Here is a 25,554-nt window from a genome sequence, read left to right as displayed (position 1 = left end):
TGAGCACATTCTCTGCAGTCTGAGCGCGATGCAGTTAATCTCACTCTCGCTCATGTCTGAGGTAAATCATTAACACCATCACCGCTTACTGTACACCTGTTTTATTGAACTAAATACATTACAATCGGCTAAAACGAATGCACAGGTTACTTTCCTGAACAAGCGCGCTCGGTCCCGAGTCGTCCGTGTTCTTCACACTGACTGTCCACGTGACTCGCGGCCCAGTTCGGCGCGCACGCGCAAAATACCAGCAGTTCAACAGGGAAAGCGGATCTCTTAAAGGGGCCGCACTATATTCCTCCTCGTGTAATATGGACCTCCTCCAGGTATGGTGTGGTTCTGGTTCGCTCACTGGTACACATTAACAATTTTTCATATGAACTTTGCCCTGTTCTGAATTAAACTGCCAGTGTAAAAACTCCCTTTATATTGTTAAAATGAGAGAAATCACTACTTACTCATTATTTTTAAGTTTAGGCTTAAGAGACATGAACAATTTCTTAGATAAACATATCTATGACCTTTGATATGTCTAGTCTTCATGCTGTATTGATTATTATTGAATAAGTATGGTTTCACTAATAATAAATGTACATTTGCATAAAGCATGCATATTTGTCCATACCTATGTTGATTAGAATATTAAAAACTTAATTTAAACTTAATTTAAGATACATTTACAATTGCTAAAAAGGTGCAATTAAATTGCGATTAATCGCGAGTTAACTCATGACAATCATGCAGTTAATCACGATTCAATATTTTAATCGATTGACAGCCCTAAAGTGCCCTCCACAATTATTGGCACCCCTGTTTAAGATGTGGTCGCGGACTTCTAAAAATTCTCCTTTTTTAAAAAAACAACATAGAACCAAAATGCAAAAAAAGAGAAAAATCCTACCTTTCGTTTAAGTACATTACTTAGGTGGTAAAAAAAAAAAAACAGATTTGGAAAGAATTTTTTTTTTTTGATATCGTATCGTGACGTATCGTATCGTAACCCTGGCATATCGAGGTGCACCGTATCGTGAGTTTAAGTGTATCGTCCCATCCCTAGTGTGTAGTGATGTTATACTGTTACTCTGTGCGTTTACTCTGCACAACTATGAGACACTTGTTCACACTGCAGTGAGCGAGATCTTATTAGGCATGGTAAAACATGGTACTCTGTGCGGTAGATCAAGAACACCAGATTTAAACAATAAGACTGGAGAACAATGATTCGATTCTGTCCATTGATCACCTGTCTAATAAAGCACATCATATATTAAAGCATCTTTGGTGTCTCCAAGGTGTCTACAAAATAAAACCAGAAATCGAGGGTAATGCGGGTGTGATGTCATTGATAGGCGGTTGTTTTTTTTTGTGACATTTTAAATCCAAAAACTTAAATATTGTAGCTTTAATGGGCCGAAATCAGTAAAAGAAGTAAAAAAGGATGCCAAAGGAACTCTAACAGCTTAAGGTAGTTTTGCTTGTGGTGGGTGTGTGTCTCTATGCTCTCCTACCTTCTAAACACAGAGCAATATCCTGCCCCGTTGCGCTCTACCATCGCTCTGACGCCAGCTGGCAATGCCAATGAGAGAGAAGCAATCAATCATCTCATGGCCGGTGCCTGCACAAACTCTCAGGGTATACGGATCGCTCGGCCACATATGCAGTGGAAGGGAAAATAATTTTACATTCGCAGCGACCAGTTCACATCAATCACGACACTTAACAGGCTTACTAACTTCATTTTAAGCTTAAATGTTGCCTTCCCACTCTACAGTAATAACATCAGAGGTGTTTTAAAAATAAGGGTAGAGTTCAGATCTGGATAATGGGCATTTATAAAAATTATCCATCCTACAGGAAAGCCCTTAAACTCACCTTGCGATTTAGTACACCAGTAAAATGCACAATTACAATTTTATGATCTCTGTTAAGAAAATGAATAGATGCAATTAAACAGTCCCTATGGTGGTCAGGCTCTCCCAAAGTCAACAACAATGATTACACATTCATTTAACCACAAGCACAGAGTGAAACGATTGCTTCATGAGGTATGAGTAAGCAAAAGTGCAAATAAAATTTTATAAACCGGAAAGTTTAGACTCTAGAATCTGACTGGAATAAGCCTCATTCAGTTTGAGCTGTGTATGCACAGGTAAATGTGACCGCAAATATTAAAGCAACCATTATTTTGAACTATATTGTCAGTCTGTTGTGTCTTTGTTTGCTCCCTTGCACAGTTTCCCCATGTGTTTCATTGGTTCCTCTTATGTCCCTCATCAATCAACTCATCCTTTTGTTTGCCTCATGTATTTGAGGTCTCAGACTATGTCTACACTAATCCAGATAAATTTGAAAACGGTGTTCTCCGTCCACACTGAAACGCTGGAAAGCGCAAAATTCACCTCAGTGCACATGCATTAAATCTCACAAAAGCTCACTTGATACAGATGGAACAAGGCATAATAAAATGATCACGCAATTCTTCTGTCAGGATCATTTTATGATCCCATCCACTGATTCGTCCAGGTCGCACTCACTCACCATTATATTTGATCCTAAACGCAACTACTCACATGTTTTGCTGCAGGGTGATATGGAGAGTGTGCAAAGTAACATATTTTAGCAACAGTGTGAAAGCGAATAGCACATAACAAGTACAACAGCAGTATGAACATGTGTCACAAGAGTACACGTGTCATCGTTTTCAAACACCCTAGACGCGAAAACAGCATTTTCAAATGTATCTACTTTGGAAAGCGTTCAAAAAGCTTTGTTTTCGTTAATAAGTCTCAGTGAGGACAGAAGGCCAAAACGGAGAGAAAATATGTGTTTTCAAACCAAGGCGTGTTAGTGTGGACAAGGCCTCAGTTTCAGTCTGTTCCTTGTCTTGGATTATTTAATGTTATAGTGTTTTTCTCCTAGTTATTCACCTGTTTGTGTTGAATATTGTATTAAATATCTATTTGAGGATTTCCTTTTGTCGTGCGCTTAATATCAGCCATGACAATATTGTTTGGAAGAAGAATAATTTATTGTGATAACAATAATACAAATATTTCGATGTGTAAATAAGTTCAGACCACTCATTTGCATACATGGTTGACAGCTGTTAATGCACACATACTGCACCACTTTAGATCGAGATTTCCATTTGAACTGAATGCATAATAAATCTGCCGGTTTCAGAGCAAAGCTCAAAGCAGTGACATTAACTCGGCAGTTCTTAACACTGGCAAAGCATATACTTCCTGGTAACTCGCCAAAATAAAAGTAATTTTTTTTATTAAAATGTAAATATTAGCATTGTATGTTTAAGTATACTTTAAAATAATTGTATTTATTTTAAAATATAATAGTATTATCACACTTTATTTATCATTTTATTTTAAAAAGAACTAAATAAAGTCCAATAATGCTATTATTAATTATTTTATTTTTTATTAATGGGTAACGTGCAGTGAGAGCACCAAAACAAATCTCCAGAACCAGACTGAAAAACTTCTGCACCCCTAAACATAATAATTTTAATAATACATGACTATTATTATTATTATTATCATCATCATCATCATCATCATCATAATATAACTGTGCTTATACAATAATACTACACTGTAAAAATGTTTTGTTGGTTTAACTTAAAAAAGTAAGTAACCTGATTGCCTTAAAATTTTGAGTTAATTGAAATAAAAATTTGAGTTGATACGATGAAGGAAATTTGTTTTATAAATAGAAACTCAAAATATTATTGTATCTGAACCACATAAAAAATGTGATAAATCATGAAAATAGCACTATTTGGCATGTTTCACTGCTTCATCACAAATAAAACACACAATTACCCAATATGCTTACAAAATCTTTTAATAATATTTTAATAAAGGTTGTCGAATCTCAAAAAATGTTCATTGTATTAACTCAAAAAGTTTTAATTTCAATGAAATCAAAATTAAGGCAACCAGGTAACTTTTTTCGAAATATTTTTTTACAGTGTAGTAATAATACTAATTATTACTACAATTCTTAATATTAATATTTATTTACAATTATTATTAAATGTATTAAATAAATATCACTACTGACAAAACATTCAAACTAATGCCAAAAAAACTACTTTTTATTAGTAAACTGTAGTTCAGAGAGACACAAATGAGAGTTGTTGATGTCTCAGAGTTTGGGGCAACTATTGAAAGTGGATGGCGGTTCCCTCGGGTGTCAGAGCTGGGCTGTATTGTTCCTTGCGTCCCGCCTGCTCTGTTCATAACCGTGACTATACAAAAGCACACAGATGCACCACTGCTCATCAAGTTGAGTGGGGGTTTAGTCTAAACTCCTCCTAGAACCACCTGTTGCTCATTCAGCAAAACACTCTCTCACGTTTCCTTTACATTTGCCTGTCTTTATTTCTCTCTGTCCCCCAGCAGTTTATTATGGGTCTCAATCGGCTCCCTGGGTGGTGAGTCCGTATATCGTGTACATGAGTGTGGCCGACTCCCTGACTACTGATTGAGACCCACCCTACGACTGCATATTTCTCTCTCGCTTCATCCAAGGTGACCATGTGTTCACATGTCTGATCTGTGTTACTCGCGGCTGGCTTTAATTAATTCATTAGGTAGCGTGAGAGCTAAATAGCCAGAAGGCCTGTGTCGCCCCGTGTCCGAATGACCCCACCCTGTCAGCAGTCTCCCTGACCCCTGGAGTTCGAAGGGCTAAGTGATCTCATTATTGCTGCACGGACACACACGCGGCCACATGCACGTCTGGATAGGCTTCGCTGGTTAATATGCATTTGCAAGAATTAGCGAAGACAGGCAAAACACGCATTTGAAACTTGGCACCGCTTCTCTTCAATGCTTTGGAGAGATTAATAGCTCACATATTTACAACGGAGGCTTTGGAATAATAAATCTACTCTGTCGATGCATCTCATCAAAGTCTGGGTGAAGTTTTAGCAGCTTTGTGGGACTAAAAATGTCCTTGTGAGTCATGGTGAAACGGGAAGACGGATCATGCCGTTTTTATAGCTGCATCAGGGTGTGTCGGTGCATTAGCGCTACAGTAAAAGACTGCTCAAATTTAATTAAAAAGCTTTACAATGCTCTTTTACAATGCTCTTTTCTGCTGGTTTCATAATCAATTTATATTGAGTTTCAAAGTCTGGACCACTCTCGGCCTCCCTTCAGCACCCACACAGATTCCAGATCCAAAGCAATAAGGTTAATAGCACAGAGGGCAGGTGGCCCAGAGGAGGACAGCATGCCCTGCTGAACATAAGCCACTATTACTTTAGTTTTGTCCTGTACTGAGGGGCTTCACATAAATAGGCTTATCTGTCAGGATGTCTCCAGCTTAAACCCTAGAGGTACAGTGTGACCCATAAGAAATCCCTTCCTTCAGCAAAATGACCAAATGCAGACTTTCTTGTATAACTATACGGTAGGGATGCACGATATATCGGCCACCATATCTGTCTCCTCCGACATATGTTCATTTTTAATGTCGCTCCGATAAAAAAATTGGCCCGATATATTAAAGCCAATAAATAATGGATTATTCCCTTCAGCTGAGGCACTTTTCTACATGATGGTTTTGAAATACATGAAATTTGAATGGAATCACTTCATCAAAAGAAAATACAGTTCAGCGCAAGTCTGTCATATAGACTACATAAAGCTATAATGAGATTGAGAACATTATAATGTGTGTTTGGGACATGGCCTTTAATGATGAAACTTTTGTTTTTGTCATCAGGCTCTTAAACTTATATGCAAATTTGGATTTAGATTTATCGGCTAATATATCGGTTATAGACTTTCAATATAAAGAATTATCGGTATGGGCCAAAAGTTTCATATTGGTGCATTCCTAATAAACTGGTGTGTGTGTATATATATATATATATATATATATATATATATATATATATATATATATATATTAGGGATGCACCGAAATGAAATGCTTGGCCGAAGACCGAAGGCCGAATACCGAACGCGGTGTTTCGCATTTTTTCCATTTATTTGGCAATTTTTTTTACCATTACAATTATTAAATAGTAAAAATTTGCTTTTTACTATTTTGTGTTGCTTTTCTGAGAAATAAATCAAATAACAAAAATACAATTTCAAAATATTTATTTAACACTGAATTTTTTTTAACATTCCAGCAGATATTATACAAACTAAGCACAACATAACTTAAAATAAATAATTAGTATGTAGAATGTAACTCTGTATGTCTACAACAACAAATGTGCATTGAATAGTGCAAAAAATGTGGATGAACCCACAACAAATAAATAACTGTCCTAGACATAAGCCTACTTAGCCTACTTATTCAGGAAAAGTGGCAGGTTCTTCTTTATGAAAAGTAGCTTCTCTGCTTTCTCACATGAAAGTCAGTTCCTCTTCTCATCGATGACATGAGATGCAGCACTAAACAGTGCTTCCACACTGCTGACATGTTTGCTGCATAAAGCACGCGGCTCTCACTCTACGTGGGTTACTTTTTGATCGCTTCATTAAAAACGTCATTGTTCGGCAAAAATTATTCGGCCTTTTTACTTATTCGGCCGAATGCCGAAAGTGCTTTTTTGGCTATTTTCGGCCGAATAATTTCGGTTGCCGAACATTCGGTGCATCCCTAATATATATATATATATATATATATATATATATATATATATATATATATGCATAATCAAGTTATAATATTAAGTATCATCTTTTTAAATAAATATGTACTACATATTATTACTAGCCTGGATGCCAGCCAAACTTAGCCCCGCTCACAACATTTTTAGGTCGGGCGGTTCGGTCTGGACTTGATCCATAGAGGAGTAATCTTTCGGACCAATGAAATCATCAGGGCAGGCTTTAGATGATGACGGACAGATGATCAACAGTAACGTAATCATCACGTCATCAAAGGGGCTTGGGTTATATTTGTTCGAATCCTAAACGGAGAGCTTGCTTGTATCTGCATTCACCTTCACTGTTTCTCTCTGAAATGATGATCATGTTGGGTAAGTACTCTGTGTATTATTAAATTATGTTATTTTTTTAACAAGACCAGCAAAGATCGTTTATTCCAGCGCGTGTGCAGACAGGGTTGCCAAGTGTTTGCAACAAAATCCGCCAACTACTAGCCCTAAACAATAGCTTCTCGGGGGGTTCTCCGGGAAAAAATGGCTTTTGGGGAGTAAAATGTGTGTTATTTAGGCAAGATTGCCTTCTAAAATTCGCACTCATGGGTCTATATATCACATAATAGTCGCTTCAACCCGCGGACATAGAAAACAACCCGCGTGGGAAAAAACGCGGACTTGGCAACACAGTGCAGCTCTGTTGACATTTGACAATGCGTCGCTTCGTTGCTCTGATTGGTTGTAGGTATGTCCTATTGATGTCTTTCCTGGTTCGGTTGAAACACGCCCCATAATCACAGCCCAATGGAGCCGTTTCAGACTCATATTCTGACTAGAATTGAGTATGACCACGTCAGGCTATATTATTACCGAAACAAATATAAAATATGCTAAATACAAACTTGGAATTTGGAAAAAAGGAATAGCATATTTTGCTGTGGTGTTGAGACTTAAAAACAGAAATCACAACAAATGTAGTTACAGTTCAATCCGTCGCTGACCCGTGTTTTTGGAGTACAGCAGGTTTTTGTAACTTTCTCCATAAGTGGAAAAAAGTTTCCCGCCTCTCACAGCCAATCAAAACAGAGAACAAGAGAATCTCATCTTCACCTGTTCATTCTCAACATTCCATTGGACAGCTGCTCTTCACCTGTTCCCCTGGTAACCAATCCTAACCCCCCAAAAAACTTTCATTATATGCTCCAAATGGCTGATGTTTACCCATAAGCCCTTGTTGAACCATGCAGAAGTATAAAATGCTGAGCATCATTTAAAAAGTAATAAACCACAGATGAACCAACACAGATCCATTCCCTTTCATCTATCATTTAAAGTGTGAGGATTCTGTCACTGTAAATCATCCCAGCTCCGGCTTCATCATCTGAGTAATGTAACTGTGCCTACATAACTCATCACCTCGACCATAAATACCGCCTTCAAAAGCAGCGTATATAAACAGGCTGTTAAAACACTCTCTGGGAATGTGGTCCCTCCCACACACACCAAGCCAAGAGCCTGTTTATTCTCACCAGAACATCTCGCGTTTGACCGAAGATCTGTGCCCTGCTAATGTACGACACGCTGCCTGCTGGTGGCAGATCAACATGCCTGGCATATGGGTTCCCTCCTTCTCCTTTCTATTTATCTTTCTCCCTCCCTTTCTCTCTATATATACCCATCCTTTCCAACCCCCCAAAACCTGTGAACCAGACGAGCTCTCTGGCTGGCAGCGGACCCCTCATCCCATCTCCCGCCCACCACCTGGCTGATGGAGCCGTGCCACGATGGAGAAAGATGATCTCCATGCAGAGAGCTGGCACTATGTGCCCAAATCTCATCAATGCCCACAGAGTCTCAACAAAATATCAACTATAATAATGTTTTATTGCATTAAAGGGATATTAAAGGCACGAAATGTAAGATTTTTAGATTAAAATATCAAAAAAACACTAGATCATTGTTATATATTTTGCTGACGTGTGCACTTATATTATCCTAAATGTATCCAAGAATGTTTAAATCCAGAAGAATAAAGCATTTTAACCAGGATGTCGCCTATCAATGACATCACACCCGCGTTACCCTCGATTTCTGGTTTTATTTTGTAGAAACCATTGAAACACCAAAGCCACTTTAATACATGATGTGTTTTATTAGACACTGTTTGGATCATTGATGGACAGAAACTAATGATTGTTCTCCAGCTCAACACAGTTAGTCTTATTGTTTAAATCTGGTGTTCTTGATTTACCGAACAGAGTACCATGTTTTACCCATAGACAGTAAAAGAAATGGACACAGCGACCCCATTGACGTCAACGGCTAAATAATGAAGTCAACCTAGGAGCACTCACTTCCTGATGGCTGAGCAAACTGCGCAGGCTCAGACTGAGCTTGACGACGTAGATGTGACGTGAGCCTCCTGTCTGACAGCTGTAGGTCTTCTAGTAGATGTGAAAAGTGAAAGCTGAATCACGTTGTTTAAATATTTTCTCCCGTTGCTTTTGGCTCACTGTGGGCTTCTCCCCATTCTTCCCCCTTGACTTTATCAGACTTTATGTCTCCACGTCCCCCCGACTGTCTCATAGACAGCTAAAGATTGCCTGCGAGCATCTCCTCAGGTCTATACGGTAATTTCTCTACTGTGCGACAGAGTCGCGTTGGTTATGACGCAATCGTTAGCCTATTTTTACAAAAACAGCTTCTGCGGGGCGATAGTGTAAGATACAAGGTAACGGAGCCTTTTATGCATTGTCGTGTTTCTTTAGAAATAAACAATGGACAAATGGAGTCTTTAAACGTCTCAGATGTAAAGTTATTCACTGTCAAAGTGACTCAAAAATGAATGGGAGTCAATGGGATGCTAACAGCAGGTGATGGCTTGGTTAGCAATGGCAGCCCCTAGGGGTGGAACGCTTTCCGAGCGCTAGATTACCCCCTTGGTTTTACCGCCTAATATGATCTCGCTCACTGCAGTGTGAACAAGTGTCTCATAGTAACCACCATCATATATATACTTATTACACGGCTCTGTGAAATACTTGATTCTGATTGGTCAATCGCGCATTCCAGCGGTACGTTATTTCCAGATAACACCCGCTCATCCGGGTACTACGAGTTATCTTGACCAGTACTACTTCTGCGTTACAAAAAAGTTGAATATAGATATTTTCCTATAGATATTTGGTTAAATCTGGTGATACAACCAGGGATTTTAAGGTATGGTTGCTGAATATTGTGTTTTGGAGCCATCAGAAAACTCTAACTTGATTTTTCTCAAAATTGACTCTAACAGGTGTGGCTCAGTAATTTTTTGTCCAGTTCTAACAAATCATACATCATTTTGAACGTTTTTTAACAACACCTCATTTTTGAAAATGTAACTCATTTTACCAGCATTGGTCACATATATAAAACAAACTCCTGGGGATTTACATATACATAACATACATCCCATTTTTTATATTAAATGTAACATGTAATTGCAAAGTGTTATATGTATGTTGTCAGACTGGAAGACAATGCCTCATGTCTGAAAATGACCAAAACGTATAAAAATAAGATTTGCAAGCTACAGCAGTGTGAATGAAATCTATTTTTGTAAGATTTTGTTTATATTTATTCCAATGCACTTGCTTTTTTTAAACACTTTTTAAGGAGTTAAATATACATATTCCTCTTGGGATGTCTGCAAAAATGGCCTAACACAAGAAAGAATCACATAGAAACAAATATTAAATGAATATATATGTACACACACACACACATATATATGTATGTGTGTGTGTGTGTGTGTGTGTGTGTGTGTGTGTGTGTGTGTGTGTGTGTGTGTGTGTGTACATATATATTTATTTAATATTCGATGTGATTCTTTCTTGTGTAAGGCCATTTTTGCAGACATCCCTAGAGGAAATGTCACATTGTCATCTCACGGAGGGACAAACATATCATAACTAATGATGTAGGCCACCAGGATGATGGGGGGAAAGGATAAAGGACAGGGCAGATAACTGGCAAGGATGTGCGGTTTAGGAATCTAGACCTAGAATCAACTCCTGCGGGGTCCTAGAACTATTTGTGTAGCAGAATTCTTTCCACTGCGCACATTCAGTCTACAGTTAATGATAATGACAGTCTCGTTGGAGGCACACAGACTGCAAACGTTTCTGCTCAATGTGAGAAGAACTCATGCAAAAACCTTTCATTTGTAAGAGTAACCTCGGGATTTTCAGATGTTTGATTATCCGTTTAGCTTGTTTTTGGTTCACTGAAGTAAAAGCGTATTTTTTTAGATAGTGCTGTAAAAAGAGTTACCAAGTCATACAAATTTCCGAGCATAACATTTATAGTCTGACAGAACGTAAACCACCATTTTTAATGCAACTTTGGAAACTAATTTTCTCAGCAACAATAAAAAATGTTTTATTCAACAGACCATCTGCTCAGTAACCCTCACGGATCATGAACTCACAACGAACTCGAGAGTTTTGAAACCGCAAGGTGTCCGTTAGGCGCCGGATATCACTAATAAATGAATCTGAAAATGTAGGTTAATGGCTTTGGTAACATCAGCAGTCAGTCCTTTAACTGAATGGAGTCATTGTTCAAATCCAATCTGAAAAATCTAATATTTTTGATATGAGAGAAATATAACTTTGATTGTAACCTCCCCTGATAAGAAAGAAGAAATAAAAAATTTACTGAAAAGAAATCCAATCTGAGAAAGCTCATTGAGAATAAGAATATCATCAAGCAGTAAATAACTGTTATTTCCAGCTCTGGAGAGCTGCAACTTCAATTAATCCTGCAGACATCAAAAGTAATATGGTTTCTGTGCTTTCCCTTTTAAATAAAGATATTGCACAGGCATGATAAATCACGTCGGAGCTCAACATGGAGGTTCAGATCCTAATTAGACAGATGAGTGTGACTGAATTGCAAATGCTTTGGGTTTTAAAACGTTTTGCAAGAAGAAAGCACGAAAGAGAAATTTCATAGATGGGATTTATGAGTAGCTGGAGACCGAATCTGCATTCTGGCTTTGAATTGTGTGAGAATAGGGCTATTCTTGAGGACATGGGGGCTATTATGTCTTGCTGATATCTCAGAGCAGATGGTGAAATACTTGCGCAGGTGAAGGATCTGTCCTTTGACGACGTTTAAGTTCTCCAGGCCACCTAGAAATGATTCTGTATAACAAATCACAGAGCGATCGCTCTGAGGTTGCATGACAAAAACATAACGTTGCTGAAGCATAATGAAATTGCCGATAATCTAATGACCGAAATCAAATAGTGCCATCAGCATTTAATTAGTGTCTATTGGATATGGCGAGCCCTGCTGTTAAAACCTGGAGCCATTCCATGAGAAAGACTGAGATGTTGGTTTTTAAGCTAACATCTGTCACCTGGAAGCAGCCAGCATTACGCTCCTCTCTCGGCTATTTCTGGGGTTGAATTTATCTCGAATACCGGCTACCATCCATCTACATTAATACCCCAAATCAGATTACCTCCTCTAAAACTAACAATGACCTCAGTGCTTTACTCCATCCAGGGACGATGGTTATGGGCCGCCGCAGCCAGTGGAAGACTAAACAAGATCGAGTGGAGATGGAGGAGAAGGGAAAAAGATGAGGAGAGCAGGACGAAATGGGAAAGCTTTATAGAAGGAGAAAAAAATGAGATGAGCACTCCGGAAATTTGCAGAAGGGAGATTGAGGAAGAGAGCACGAGGCAAGGATCAGAGTACAAATGAGAAGACTTACTTGCGACCTCCAAAGAGGCATTACGGCTGACGGCTTCGCCCAAATAATTCCTCGCTACGCACACGTACACTCCTTCGTCGGGCTTGCTGCGCCTTCCGTGAACGATTCGGAGGAAGAAGAGCGAGCCGCTGGGGAGGAGCATTCGGTGGGACCGCGGATCCTCTCGGTCTGTTTCGACTCGCTCGCCATCTTTGTACCACTCCACCATCGGGGTCGGCCGACCTTCGGCCTTGCAGTTTAAAGTGGCGGGCTCGCCCTTGGAAACGATGAGGTCTGAAGGGTGTTCGACAATCCGTGGAGCAGCATCCTCAAGCCTGGGTCGAGATCCTACAACAGAGAATCAGTAGTCACTATATGATGTTTTATTAATAAAGTTTGAGAGGAACACGTTTAAATGATCTATCCAAATCATCATGTCCTTCTAAACCAGCTGTCAGCAATCAACATGTCCACCAGTCAGCACAAGTGGAGGACTATATAAATACCCAGTCAACTCACCAATGTTCAATGACAGTTTTTCAGCATGCCTCCACCACCCCGTCCTCCTCACACTCACCTGGTTACTTTCCTAACCATAGATACGGGGGGAGTACTCTGGGTTCGGGCCAAATACAGAGCTCGGAGCCCTCTCCTCGGACAGCACGCCAAATACACATACTATTACGCATAATATTTGCTATCTGATTATTTGTAAGTGTGAACTCTTGAATTGCATTAAATACAATTGAGACAATATTAACCAGACTCTTTAACAGCAATTGATTAATTCATGATTCACTGCTTTTAAAATTGACCATTTTTGCGAATTAAAAAATATTAAATGTGATTCAACACACAATTCGATTAAATTTAAATAACAACAATTTGATGCAGTTTTGTTATATACTTCCCCTTATGCATCTTAGCCAAGAAAAATAAGAAAAAAATCAGACAAACTAATAAGTAACTTCAGACAGAGCGAAAAGTGTGAGCATTTCTATGGGGTATGAGGTGATATCCATTCATTTAGATATGCAAAACGATTCCTTAATGTACATATGCACATTTTATATGATAAATATGATAATATGATAAATTGAATATTATTATAATGTTCATAATCCATTCATTTGTATAAATTGTTGACCAACCAAAACAATAATAATCTAATAGTAATATTTATATTATTGCTGTCAAAAGATTAATCGTTATTAATCACATCCAAAATAAAAGTTTGTTTACATTTATATGTTTGTGAACTGTTTATAATTATGTATATTTTAACACACACACACACACACACACACACACACACACACACACACACACACACACACACACACACACACGCCTCTATATACTGTAAAAAAAAAAAAATCTTAACTATATACATGCATGTGTGTGTATTTATATTTATATAACACACGATACACACATATATATATATTAATGTAAAAACAAACTTTTATTTTGGATGCAATTAATCACGATTAATCGTTTGACAGCTCTAATATTTATGAAGCAATAAGGTAACACTTTAGTATGGTGAACGCACATTCACTATTAACTACGACTTTTACCTCAATAAACTTCTAATTTACTGCTTATTAATAGTTAGTAAGGTAGTTTTTGTAGCATTTAAATTTAGGTATTGGGTAGGATTAAGGGATGTAGAATAAGGCATTAATATGTGCTTTATTAGTACTAATAAACAGCCAATATCCTAGTAATATGCATGATAATAAGCAACTAGTTAATAACTGAACCTTAAAATAAAGTGTTACCAGCAATATGACCAACAGGAAATCTCACTGGTCTAAAATCAAGGTTCATATAACTGAAAATGAAACATTAATTAAGTTTTATGATTGTGGTCTTGTTGCTAGAAGCTTTACACAAGGTTAAGAAACATTGTAAAAAATCTGTGTAAAAAAAGTAATTTGACGACTACTTTTTGCAACAAAGAAAAAAAAATCAATTTATTCCAAGCAAAGAGCAAAAACGCTCTTAAATCCAGTTGGAGGTTAGCCAAGAAGATGCAATCTCAGATCCAGCATCTGCTATACCAATGTCATCTTGATTATTCAAGTCACTATTGAAAAGGATGTAAAATACAATTTTCGCCAATACTCAGCTAGGTAAAATTAAGGAGTTATACATATGTATTGCTCATTTACATGTTATATCAACTAGCGCAACTAGCAAAAATTACACGCTCTAAATTCAACAGCTATCAAAGAAACCAGAAATGCATTTCACTCCCGCAGTAGCTGGAATGGCTGGATATGTATATATAATTTGTCTTCTGTTTTAAAGCACATATGAATTCATGCTGACTGCCAAGGGGTTTTTGTTTTCGCACAGTGGTTGGGGCGAGGAGGGGGGGACCGGTGGTATGGTAATTCAGGTAGGCTTTCAGAAAGCTTTGAAATTGCTTTTCTCTCTCCCAATTTGAATGACAGTGCGGTGGTGGGACAATTACGGATGAATAACAACAACACAAACTGATTTCTCAACAAGACCAGGGAATTTCAGCCATCGGGAGATATCTGGGGATGAAAGGGAGTCATTGTGCATGGTGATTTTAGAAATAATTACCGATCCCAACGGCAACAATTATACTGGGGTTTAAAATGTATGACACGAGAGTGACTGTGACTTCCAGCAGTCAGAGAGAAGGATGAAAATATCCTTCAGATGGAGAGGAAAAATGTGTGATAGATATAACAAAAAAGCTAAAGATACCCCCCTGGGAAAATGTCCATCACCACTCCAAAATCCATCAAAAATTACACTAAAAAACACACTTTTGTGCACATAGCGATAACATCTAATCTAAGAGTCCTCTGTTTATACTAGTAGCATGGCATCACAAAAAGTGCTTTTAAGGAATATTACTTACCATTCAGATCGGCAAGGCTTTGCTTTATTACTTCATATTCAGTCGAGCGGATAAACACCCCTGGGCTAGACACTAATGCAACTTAAAACAAACCCACTTCCCAACCACTTTACCCTGGCCATGAAAAACATGACACAATGACCTTACAGTAGTAGTACATTGGGCCCTGTCCACGAGAGACGGCAAAGGCTAAACCGCAAGCTTTGTGTTCACCTCAGAATCCCCAGGACTGTTGCCCTTCTACTCTCTGAAAACAAAAAGCCCCGTGGCCCGCTGGGTTAAGGGAGCGGAGACCGCCAAGGTTTGGCTAATAGCTTTTAGCGGACACTTATGGACTGCCGAACAGACTGCGGTTGGCAGGGGGTGGAGGAGAAACAGTGGGGTAAGAATCCAAGAACAGACTTATAAATAAAACAGGCCAAACACTACCAACCAGCCACAGAGGAGATGTAAAGCAAGGAAAGAGATGGAGAATAAAAACTGAGCTAAATGTCTACTAACATAGCAGCTACCTCACCTAAATGTGACCTCTGGAAGGCCAGGGGGACATGGGACAGTGCGGCCGAATGTGCATACTAGGGTTGGGCACCGCTCATATTATAACCAGTACCACTCCCCGTACCTGAAATTCGTACCTTTTTTTGGTAGCTAGGGGTGTTTACCTCAGTAACTGTAAAGAAACTGCAAGTCATTTATAGAAGTGTTTTTGACATTATGCCAAAGATGCCTTCGTCACTGTCTGTAATTATCTGTGATGTTTGTATACTGTAATATTTACCAGTAAATAGTAGGCTACTAGCTACTTATTTAATTGAATTCATAAAAACAACCGTTTTATTATTTCTGGTAAAATGTATTGTCAAACAAAGTGTTGCACAACTGAGCTTTATACTGTTAAACTTAAAACATGAAAGAAAAATTGTGATATACTAGTTTTGATAATGTATTATTACATTGGTGTTAGTATTATTAGTACATTGAGACAAATATTCAACTGTACAACAGTAATATATTTGTCAAGTTAAAAGTAAGTTTTATTTTGACGGGTTGCTGTGAAGAGCTTTGAGTGTGTGTTTATAATATGATGGTATTTTTCTCAAAAAAACCCGGCTAAAATGCTCATTAAGTGACTCTCAGAGCGGCTCTGGAGATGAAGTTCACGCGTTAATGTCCTCGTATGAGACGGCAAAGATGGAAACGCGTACGTCATGCTCGATTTAGAGTGTGTGTGAGTGTGAAGTCAACCAATCCGTTAGTCTGCACCATTTCTTCACACAGAGACATGCAGGACATGAAGGATTCATCTTTAAATAGTCTTTTGCAGTTTAGACACTACTCTCTATCACCAGATACATGCTCTCAGGTACCAAAATTGGGCACTGACTGATTTAATGTGAATTTTTTTTTGGTAGTACCAACGTATTTCGGTCGGTGCCCTTAAAAGTACAGAGTTCCGTACCCAACACTAATGCATACAGATGTGGAAAAACAACATCTGGAAAGCAGATGAATCTCTCACCCGGAGTCTTCCGACTTTGCATTATGAGGTGCTAGAACCGCTACTTTAAAAAAAATGATTCCCATGATGGACGTTTAGGGGATTTTGACAACCCGAAGGTCTCACAGAGGAACTCTGTGGTCTCACACCCTGTCAGAGAAATCAACCCTTGGGGAAACAGTGCACTTTAAATGCTTTCTGAGGCAGATAACACATCTCCACAAGCATCTTTTATATAACAACACTTGAAAAATGAACATTAAAATGTCTCTGGTACAAGACAAGGTAGGAAAGAAGTGCTCAAATAAGGAAGTGAATAAGGCAGAACAAAGGTGATTTAAAATTAATAACCTCGTCACAAATGGCTGCTTCGCTCCGTTGTGAATTGCGGGAAGTGCTTGATTTCTGGCCGCAGAGTGAAATAAAACTGAGACAATCTTGCCTGCATTAATTATTAAAGGCAAGTCACTCTTTTTGAAGTCACATACTGTACGTTAGTACTACAGACATGACACTTCAATCAATGCATGGCTTGTGAAGGATTACATTTCTAAGTGATCAGATGATTTTCACAAAGCAGATGAGAATATGCCATAAAGTACCATTGGAGTCGGAGTCATATGTAGGGGCCAGAATCACACAGAGATTTAGAAGGGAACTCTTAATAAAGAGTAGAAAACCCTATCAGGTCAGCAACACAGACAACAAGACAACAACTACTCAGAACAAGGACTCTGTGCTTTTTAGACAGTTCACTTCCTGAATTTGAAGTGAATTCTAATTGAAGTGACAGATGGATAGACAGATGGACGGATGGATGGATGGATGGATGGATGGATGGATGGATGGATGGATGATGGATGGATGGATGGATGGATAAATGGATTGATGGACGGATGGATAGACGAACTGATGGACGGATGGATAGACGAACTGATGGATGGATGGATGGATGGATGGATGGATGGATGGATGGATGGATGGATGGATGGACAGGCAGATGGGTGGATGGATGGATGGATGGATGGATGGATGGATGGATGGATGGATGGATGGATGGATGGATGGATGGACAGACAGACAGACGGATGGATGGATGGATGGATGGATGGAGAGACAGATGGATGGATGGACGGAGAGACGGATGGGTGGATGGAATATATGGACAGACAGATAGACGGATGGATGGACAGATGGAATATATGGACAGACAGATAGACGGATGGATGGATGGATGGATGGATGGATGGATGGATGGATGGATGGATGGATGGATGGATGGATGGATGGATGGGCGGACAGACAGATGGATGGATGGATAGACAGACAGACAGATGGATGGATAGACAGACAGATGGGTGGATGGAATATATGGACAGACAGACAGACAGACAGACGGACGGACGGATGGACGGACGGATGGACGGATGGATGGACAGGCAGATAGACGGATGATGGATGGATAGACGGACAGACAGATGGATGGATGGATAGACAGACAGACAGATGGATGGATGGATAGACAGACAGATGGGTGGATGGAATATATGGACAGACAGACAGAAGGATGGATGAATGGATGGATGGATGGATGAATGGATGGACAGACAGAAAGATGGATGGATGGATGGATGGATGGATGGATGGATGGATGGATTTCAATTCAATTCACACTTAATTCAAAGCGAGTTATCGAAGGTGAGGAAATGTTTGTCTGTATTTGCAGAATCATACTCAGAGCAACATCCTAGCAGCCGCCCAGAACAACCTAACCCTCTAACCACTTCAGAATATGTTAAATTCTGGGCTAATTCTTTGCTACATCAGTAGCACAACTTCAGTCCAGCTGTTCAGGATTAAATCCAGTAAGTGCATCTTAAATTAGAGCATGTCCTATCTGGAAGAACCTCTAAGAGTGGCAATCTCGCTGTGTGACACGCTAGTAATGGCTCCGGCAGTTAGATTGATTCGGGCATAAAGGGAGGTGCTGCAACTACAACTCATCTGCTCTTAAAGGTATCGAGCCCTTGTACTGTAATAGGGGTTTGACCTTGTTATGTGAAGGAAGAGGGGGAGATGAGCCGGCTCTGGGAGGAAATACATGCATCTGGCAATCCTGCTGATCAATCCCAAGGGGCTTTTAGCACTAAGAATATTTATCTCCAGTGTTGGGGGAGGAAATAAGATCTCTAAACACAGCCCGGCTAAACAAAGACAGACGATGCAAGCCCGGCTGGAGTAACGAGACGTGCTCAGGGAAAGGCAGTGCAGTGACATATGTAAATATTCAAAAGTCTTCCAAGAAAAGGTGTCAAAGCCAAAGCATCTCCATGACAACCGTACAAGGAAAGGTCAGATGTCAATCTAATAATTGTCTCCTTCCCTTGAAGTATGTGTGAAAACCTGGAGGTCAGAAAAAAGAACGATGAATTAAGTAGTCTTGCAGGGCGAAATTAGCACAAAAGCATCGTTTCCTTAGGAAATAAGACAAGATTCAGAGGAACTTTGATATCGAAGACAATTTTGCTAATTGTGGCATTACACAAAAGCACAAAGCTTTGCTACTCAACCCAGAAAGTTTAAGAAATGACCAACTTTTCTTTCTCCCAACCCTCATCTGCAATTCTTTTGAGTGGCTTTTCCCGCCCCTCTTAAACTGTTGATTATTTTACAACCTCACCCCTCCCTTTTCCACTGGAATCCGGGAATTGATTTGCAAATGTGCATTCATTACCCTAAGTTAAATTAAGAAGGGGGGGTGTTCTTTCCGACACTCTTTCTTAACTGATCTGTTCTTTCGCATTTACAAACAACAAAGGGCTCTTGAGAAAGAACACAAACCCGAGGTCATAAAGCTGCGCTCTTTCCTCCTGCGGCTCCTGACGGTGAGACGACAAAGTGAAGCCGGTCACATGAAGAAAGGAAATGAAATTACACCAGAGGGCTGCTGTAGTCCTCTGGGACGAGTGTGCTTCTGCCTGAATCAGCCCTGCGAGGTGGGGACTGGGCTGGATTAACTGAAGTGGCAAGCACAGAAATACCATGACAGCTTCAACAGAGCAACTTGACACCTTTAGGGTTTGTTGCAAGAGCTGCTTATGTGTTTCCTGTTTAAGAAACAGCAAAAGATGTTGTGTTTACTGCAGGGGATGAGGAGGATTTCACATTCCAACAGGAAGAGACAGCATCGAGTCATGCAGCCTTAGCATAATAAAACCCATACCACAGTGGGTTCAGAGGCTGTGTCCATTACATGAGCTTTGATGTTGTTCAAAGACTAGATAGATCTACTCCCTTTGTGCTGCTGGTATACTAGTATGGAAGAGATTTAGCATGACTGTAGTAATCATAATACAGAGCAAAAAATATAAATAATAATAATAATAAAAAATAGTGACCAGATAGAAAATACACCACAATATATATATATATATATATATATATATATATATATATATATATATATATATATATATATATATATATATATATATATATATATATATATATATATATATCGACATATCAATACTAAAAAGCTTCCAATAATAATTTTCTGCAAAAATATGCACGATACCAGCTCTTCTTTCTCTCTCTTGTGATCTCTCCAACAGTGACACACACACACGCCTACACTCACTCAATAGTTTTATTTTCTACAAATATGAATATATATATATATATGAAATAAACAGAAATTAAATAATCACCATTATAATAAAATTAATAATTGATTATATATTATAAAATATAGTAATGTGTTGTTGTTCAATTGATATAAGATCATAAAATTTGCAGTCTGCATACTTGTACAGAAGAGATTTAGCATGACTTTTCCTAAAAATAAAAAATCCAAAGGGGACTGGTTAGTATATTAATAACAAAATAAAAATAAAAATAACAATAATAATCATTATAATACAGTGCAAAACTAAAAACAAATAGTGACCAGTCAGAAACTAAAACAGAACATGAATAATAATAATAATCATTATAATAAAATTAATAATTCAATATATATTTTAATATATAAATATTTTGTCGATTAATATAAAATTGCATGTGCAGTCTGCATACTCGTATTGAATAGATTTAACATGACTTTTCCTAAAAATAATACATCCAAAGTTGACTGGTTAGTTTATTAATAACAAAAGAATAATAATAAAGTGCAAAACTAAAACAAATAGTGACCAGTCGGAAACTAAAACAGAACATAAATAATAATCACTATAGTAAATTCATAATTTAATATATAAATATTTTGTCGAATAATATAAAATCCCATATGCAGCCTGCATATTTGTATAGGATAGATAGTCTTTTGCCTTAAAATAATAAATCCAAAGGGGAATGGTTAGTATATTAGTAGTATTATTAATTAAATAATAATATAATAGTGCAAAAATAAAATAAAATTAAATAGTGACCAGTCAGAAAAACTCAAAAAGAAAATAAATAAATAAACAAACAAACAAACAAACACCATAATTAATAATTGAATGTATATATATATTGGAAAATATTGTGTGGTTGTTCGATTAATATCAAATTAATAGAACTGCATGTATAGTAAAGACAAAAAAAATTCCATATGCAAGTATAGCATGTCTTGTGTTATTTTTGAGAGATGAAATGCATTTCAACTTTGAGGAGAACTGCACAAAACGCTGCACAACCCAATCCTAAATGGTTAATCTTTAGAGTGGTGCAGATGGGACTTCCTGACACATCAGATCTTATCTTCAAGCTAAGGCTCATCTGGCCACTCCGTTGCTTTAAGAACCTTCTCACTTCACAAAATAAACAGTACTTCAAATGAACCTTATTCTGCTGGGTAGTGGCAACGTCCAGCAGAAGGTATTGATCCCTCTGTGGATTCCCAAGAGTAGGGATAGAGGAGGGGAATGAATGCGATTCTTTCAGCGGTCCGACCTGTTAGTGAGAATCTCTTTAAGTGCTGACCCTAAACCCCGAGCTCTGAGTCGCCTCAGGTGATCAAGCCATGAAGCGTAAAAAAACAACCTCTTGGTCACCCTGTACTTGCCAAACTAGCTCATTCCTTTAGTGTGAGGGCATTTACAGATCAGGCTGCCTGCGAGGAATCTAAGGATTGTAGTGGCCTATGCTTTTCTCTGGGAATAGCAGTCACGTTCTCGGATATGTATCAGTACTCTGGGATACACTCGCCTGGGCTCATTCAGATTCTACAAGCTAGGGATGTAACCATGGGCATCGAAAGCAAAAAAAAATTGGGTGAGACAACATTTTTACTAGTTGGTGCCATTTACATTACATACAAATAGGCCACATTATTTACTACTGGTACAAACTAGGGGTGCAATGGTTCTGGGGGGTAAAAACTTGCACTTGCACCACCAAATCTGACGACGCATCTATAATGGGGTTTGATTAAAATAGCACGTAAAAGAGACAGACAGAGTTAGGCTAGTGTATGTTTCTGACAATACACATTCTGGCTTCCCAATACATTACAACAGCGATGATCCGAAAGCGGGGTCACTCTTGTATGCCAGTGCCGTCTGCTTGAACATGACCACGAACATTTACGTCGTCATCACCTGGTGTTGATATCTAGCGAGCACATGTTAGACCTGAACACCACACATTGCTATTTGCGTTTAAACTAGCCTCATTTTAGCTTTGCCAACTTAAACACTCAAGAGGAAGAGGCAAAAGAGAACTGAGAGATTTGTGCTCGCTCTCATCTGAAGTGGGACACGTCTTGTGCTTTAATGGATAAATTCATGCAAAATCTATGTCAACATGCCCGTCTTGGCGAGTATCCTATCAAACACAGTAGGTTATTATGTTTTAAGTAAAATGTAAACAGTCAAGAAAATGTTCATATGAAACAGTATGTACTGGATCCGTGCATTACTTCTTAAAGGGACAGAAGCCTTTTCCTGCTGTCTGTGTTAATGTTAATCAAACAACAAATGACAGAAATCACTCACTGCTCTTGACTGAATAGCTTTTGTGACTTTAACAATTATTTTTTTGATACACAGTGAACATTATAATATGCAATGTTATTTTATTAGGGCTGTTTCGAATGCCATTTTTTGAGCTTCGAAGCTTAGGTGGCAATCAATATCGAATATTCGAAGCTTCGGTGGGTGGGGCTAAATATATAATAATAGTGTCGGTTTGCATTTGTATCATCTTTCACGACTTCACGTTTCACTCTTTGGCATCGTAAATGTGTTGCGGCAGACCCAGTGGAGTGCAGTGTTGCATTTTGTGCAATATGATCAGGTGGCACACATTCTTTAAATATTAATAAACATTTAATAATCTTTTAAATAGAACAGTTTCCGGTACGCATTACACGGGCAGATTTATGCTCCGAAAATGGACAGTGCACAAGTGATACAAAACACAAAGTCTGTTGAGAGCAAGAACTTTAATAAGGTATTCATAACGAACCTTTCTTTAAAACAAATGCATCCCAAAACAGAAATTAAATTAGTAGCACACAGTGATTTCAACAAACTGTAATAAATAAAGAACACGGTAGCATGCTTATAAACAGTTGAATAAGAATAAATGAATTGTTTTTAAAATGACACAAAATGTAAAATCTATTACAATTAGTTTTATTCTATATAAGGGATTTATTTTGTCTTATTCTGACTTTTTGTTAATTGAAATCTTTAAAATGTGCAATGCTTTTATTGAAAACATGTTGCGGTGTTATTTTTTATTTATTATTATTATTTCAAGCATGAGTGAGAATGAGTCCACTACGGAAGTCACGTGTTGAAAAAAAAAAAACGAATATTCGAATCTCAAAACTGAAAATCGAATGCCACCTCACCGAACGAATATTCGAATATTCGATTATTCTAGTACAGCCCTATATTTTATATTTGATTTAATTTCTGTAACTACTGTTAGATACCTGAAAAGCACTGTTAATTGTATATGCATCTTTGCTCTATTGTATGTATTTGTGCTGTTGCTTAAAGTTTATATTATTTTCCTCATTCCTTTATTTGACTGTTGAATGTAACTAATTTCCCTGAGCATAGCACATACCGAACCCTACCGAAACCCTGACCCTAAATCCGAACCGTTACACCCCTAGCACAAGCCCTCTATGAAGGCGGTACAATAATACCACAGTCTGTTTTCCCAGTAATTCAAACTCTCCTGGCCAAAGAAAAACACATCTGGAATACATGTCAATGGCATATCACATATCTCAAGGGGGCGTCGACTTCATCCATAGAGGAAGAAGTAGGGAATAAAAGATAAATTGTGCATGGTGGCGACCGTGGAGCTCCGTCCCAGCTGCTCCGTGTTGTCTGGACCTCTTCAGTGCCCCGGTTGGGGTGACTAGCATACCAAGATTGGTTGAGATAGCATCAGCTTCCTGGTCCTTCTAGCGGTCCACGGCGTTCCGCTGGATTAATCCCACCTCGCACTTTCCGCTTGACCCCAACATCCCAAGCTGAGGCCCACACAGAACCACAAATTTAGCAGGAAGTGCAGTTTCTGTACAGTACAGCAGAGCTAGATGTTTTGACAAAGCCAATCTTTTTTTCTGCCATTCACACCAGTCTCTTTTAGGCACAAGCGAAGTTCCCTCAGAAGACCGCCGCGTCTCCTGATCCCTTAAGACTGCCATTTTTCAGCTTCAGGTCAAATTCCAGTGAAAAGGTAAAACAAAGTGTAAGCAGGCTTTGAAGTCACTTTCTTCTCATCAGAAATTATACAGCCTCTTTAAAATTCTTTCAGTATTCAATGGCCGGGCCTTCAATCGAGCGCCGACCTGACTATTCATGAACTGGATCTTTGAAAGTCAAACAGACAAAGATGAAAAGGACCAGGGCGTAGTCGGCACTGTACGGACAGGCTTCATGTTAAATACATGCTTGGGGAAAACGTGAATCGAATGGGACGATGATTGGGCCTATATTCAACATTTGTCTACTCCCAGCACAGTGGGAACTCTGCACATCTCCCCCTGAGGTCCCGGAGATAACTTATCACATTCAGGATGTGTTCTTGTTGCTCTGATGGCTGATGATTGCAGGAGGAAATGGCCAAAATGAGGGGTAGGAAAACCCCTAGGCTTCCCTTAGCACTGGACTTAACCTGTGAATGTTTCTGAAGATCTGCAACATATGGCACTGCACTGGTGAAATACACAGCTGAATCGCTTTCAATTAGTGATTCACACTTTTAACAGGTTTAACATTTAAGTCAAGTGGTGCTTGCAGAGATGGTGGGTGTTTTGCATAAGAATGACTCACTGGGTTGGTCATAAACATGAGCCGTCCTGATTGAAGACTGACATGTAGGGAGGGAAGAATTCTCTACTTGAGAAAGGCACATGAGATAAAAGACTAATTAATGGACTGCATAATTTTGTTATGCATTCAAATGCTGACAAGGTGAATGCATAGCTTTAGCAGCCAAATTAATAAGCCTGCTTTCCTTTTTTTAGATTGAAACCAGAATATAGTTGTACAACAAATATCAGACGAGTAAAACTAATACACTGCAAAGTAATGAGGTCTGAAACTGTGTAAAAAAATATTTTTACATATATTTCTATAAAATATATCAAATGTTTGATATGAGATAAAAGAGAATTCCCTCTGGGAGCATTTTTGCCCTATTTTGGGTAACTGGGGCATTTCTGTCACTTTTGTTGGCAGTTTTGCCCAGAGCACTGGTTCATTTCTCATTCTGGTCTGGGAGTTAGTGACTGAATATACTAAATTTTAGGG

At 38.5% G+C, this 25,554-nt stretch overlaps 1 protein-coding gene across 5 annotated transcripts in view; it reads right to left on the bottom strand.

The window, feature by feature from the left end:
- robo3 (roundabout, axon guidance receptor, homolog 3 (Drosophila)) overlaps positions 1-25,554 on the bottom strand; it is a 206,444-nt gene that overhangs the window by 73,511 nt on the left and 107,379 nt on the right. For all 5 annotated transcript variants that reach the window (XM_067432572.1, XM_067432573.1, XM_067432576.1 and 2 more), the window contains exon 2: positions 12,414-12,740. In XM_067432572.1, coding sequence (XP_067288673.1) covers positions 12,414-12,740 — 327 coding nt within the window. The remainder of the gene's footprint in view (positions 1-12,413; positions 12,741-25,554) is intronic.

The sequence above is a fragment of the Pseudorasbora parva genome, chromosome 23 (genome assembly GCF_024679245.1).
Source record: "Pseudorasbora parva isolate DD20220531a chromosome 23, ASM2467924v1, whole genome shotgun sequence".
NCBI classification, from domain to species: Eukaryota; Metazoa; Chordata; class Actinopteri; order Cypriniformes; family Gobionidae; genus Pseudorasbora; species Pseudorasbora parva.
Note: the sequence above shows the minus strand (reverse complement) of the source record. Positions and strands in the feature narration are given on the sequence as shown.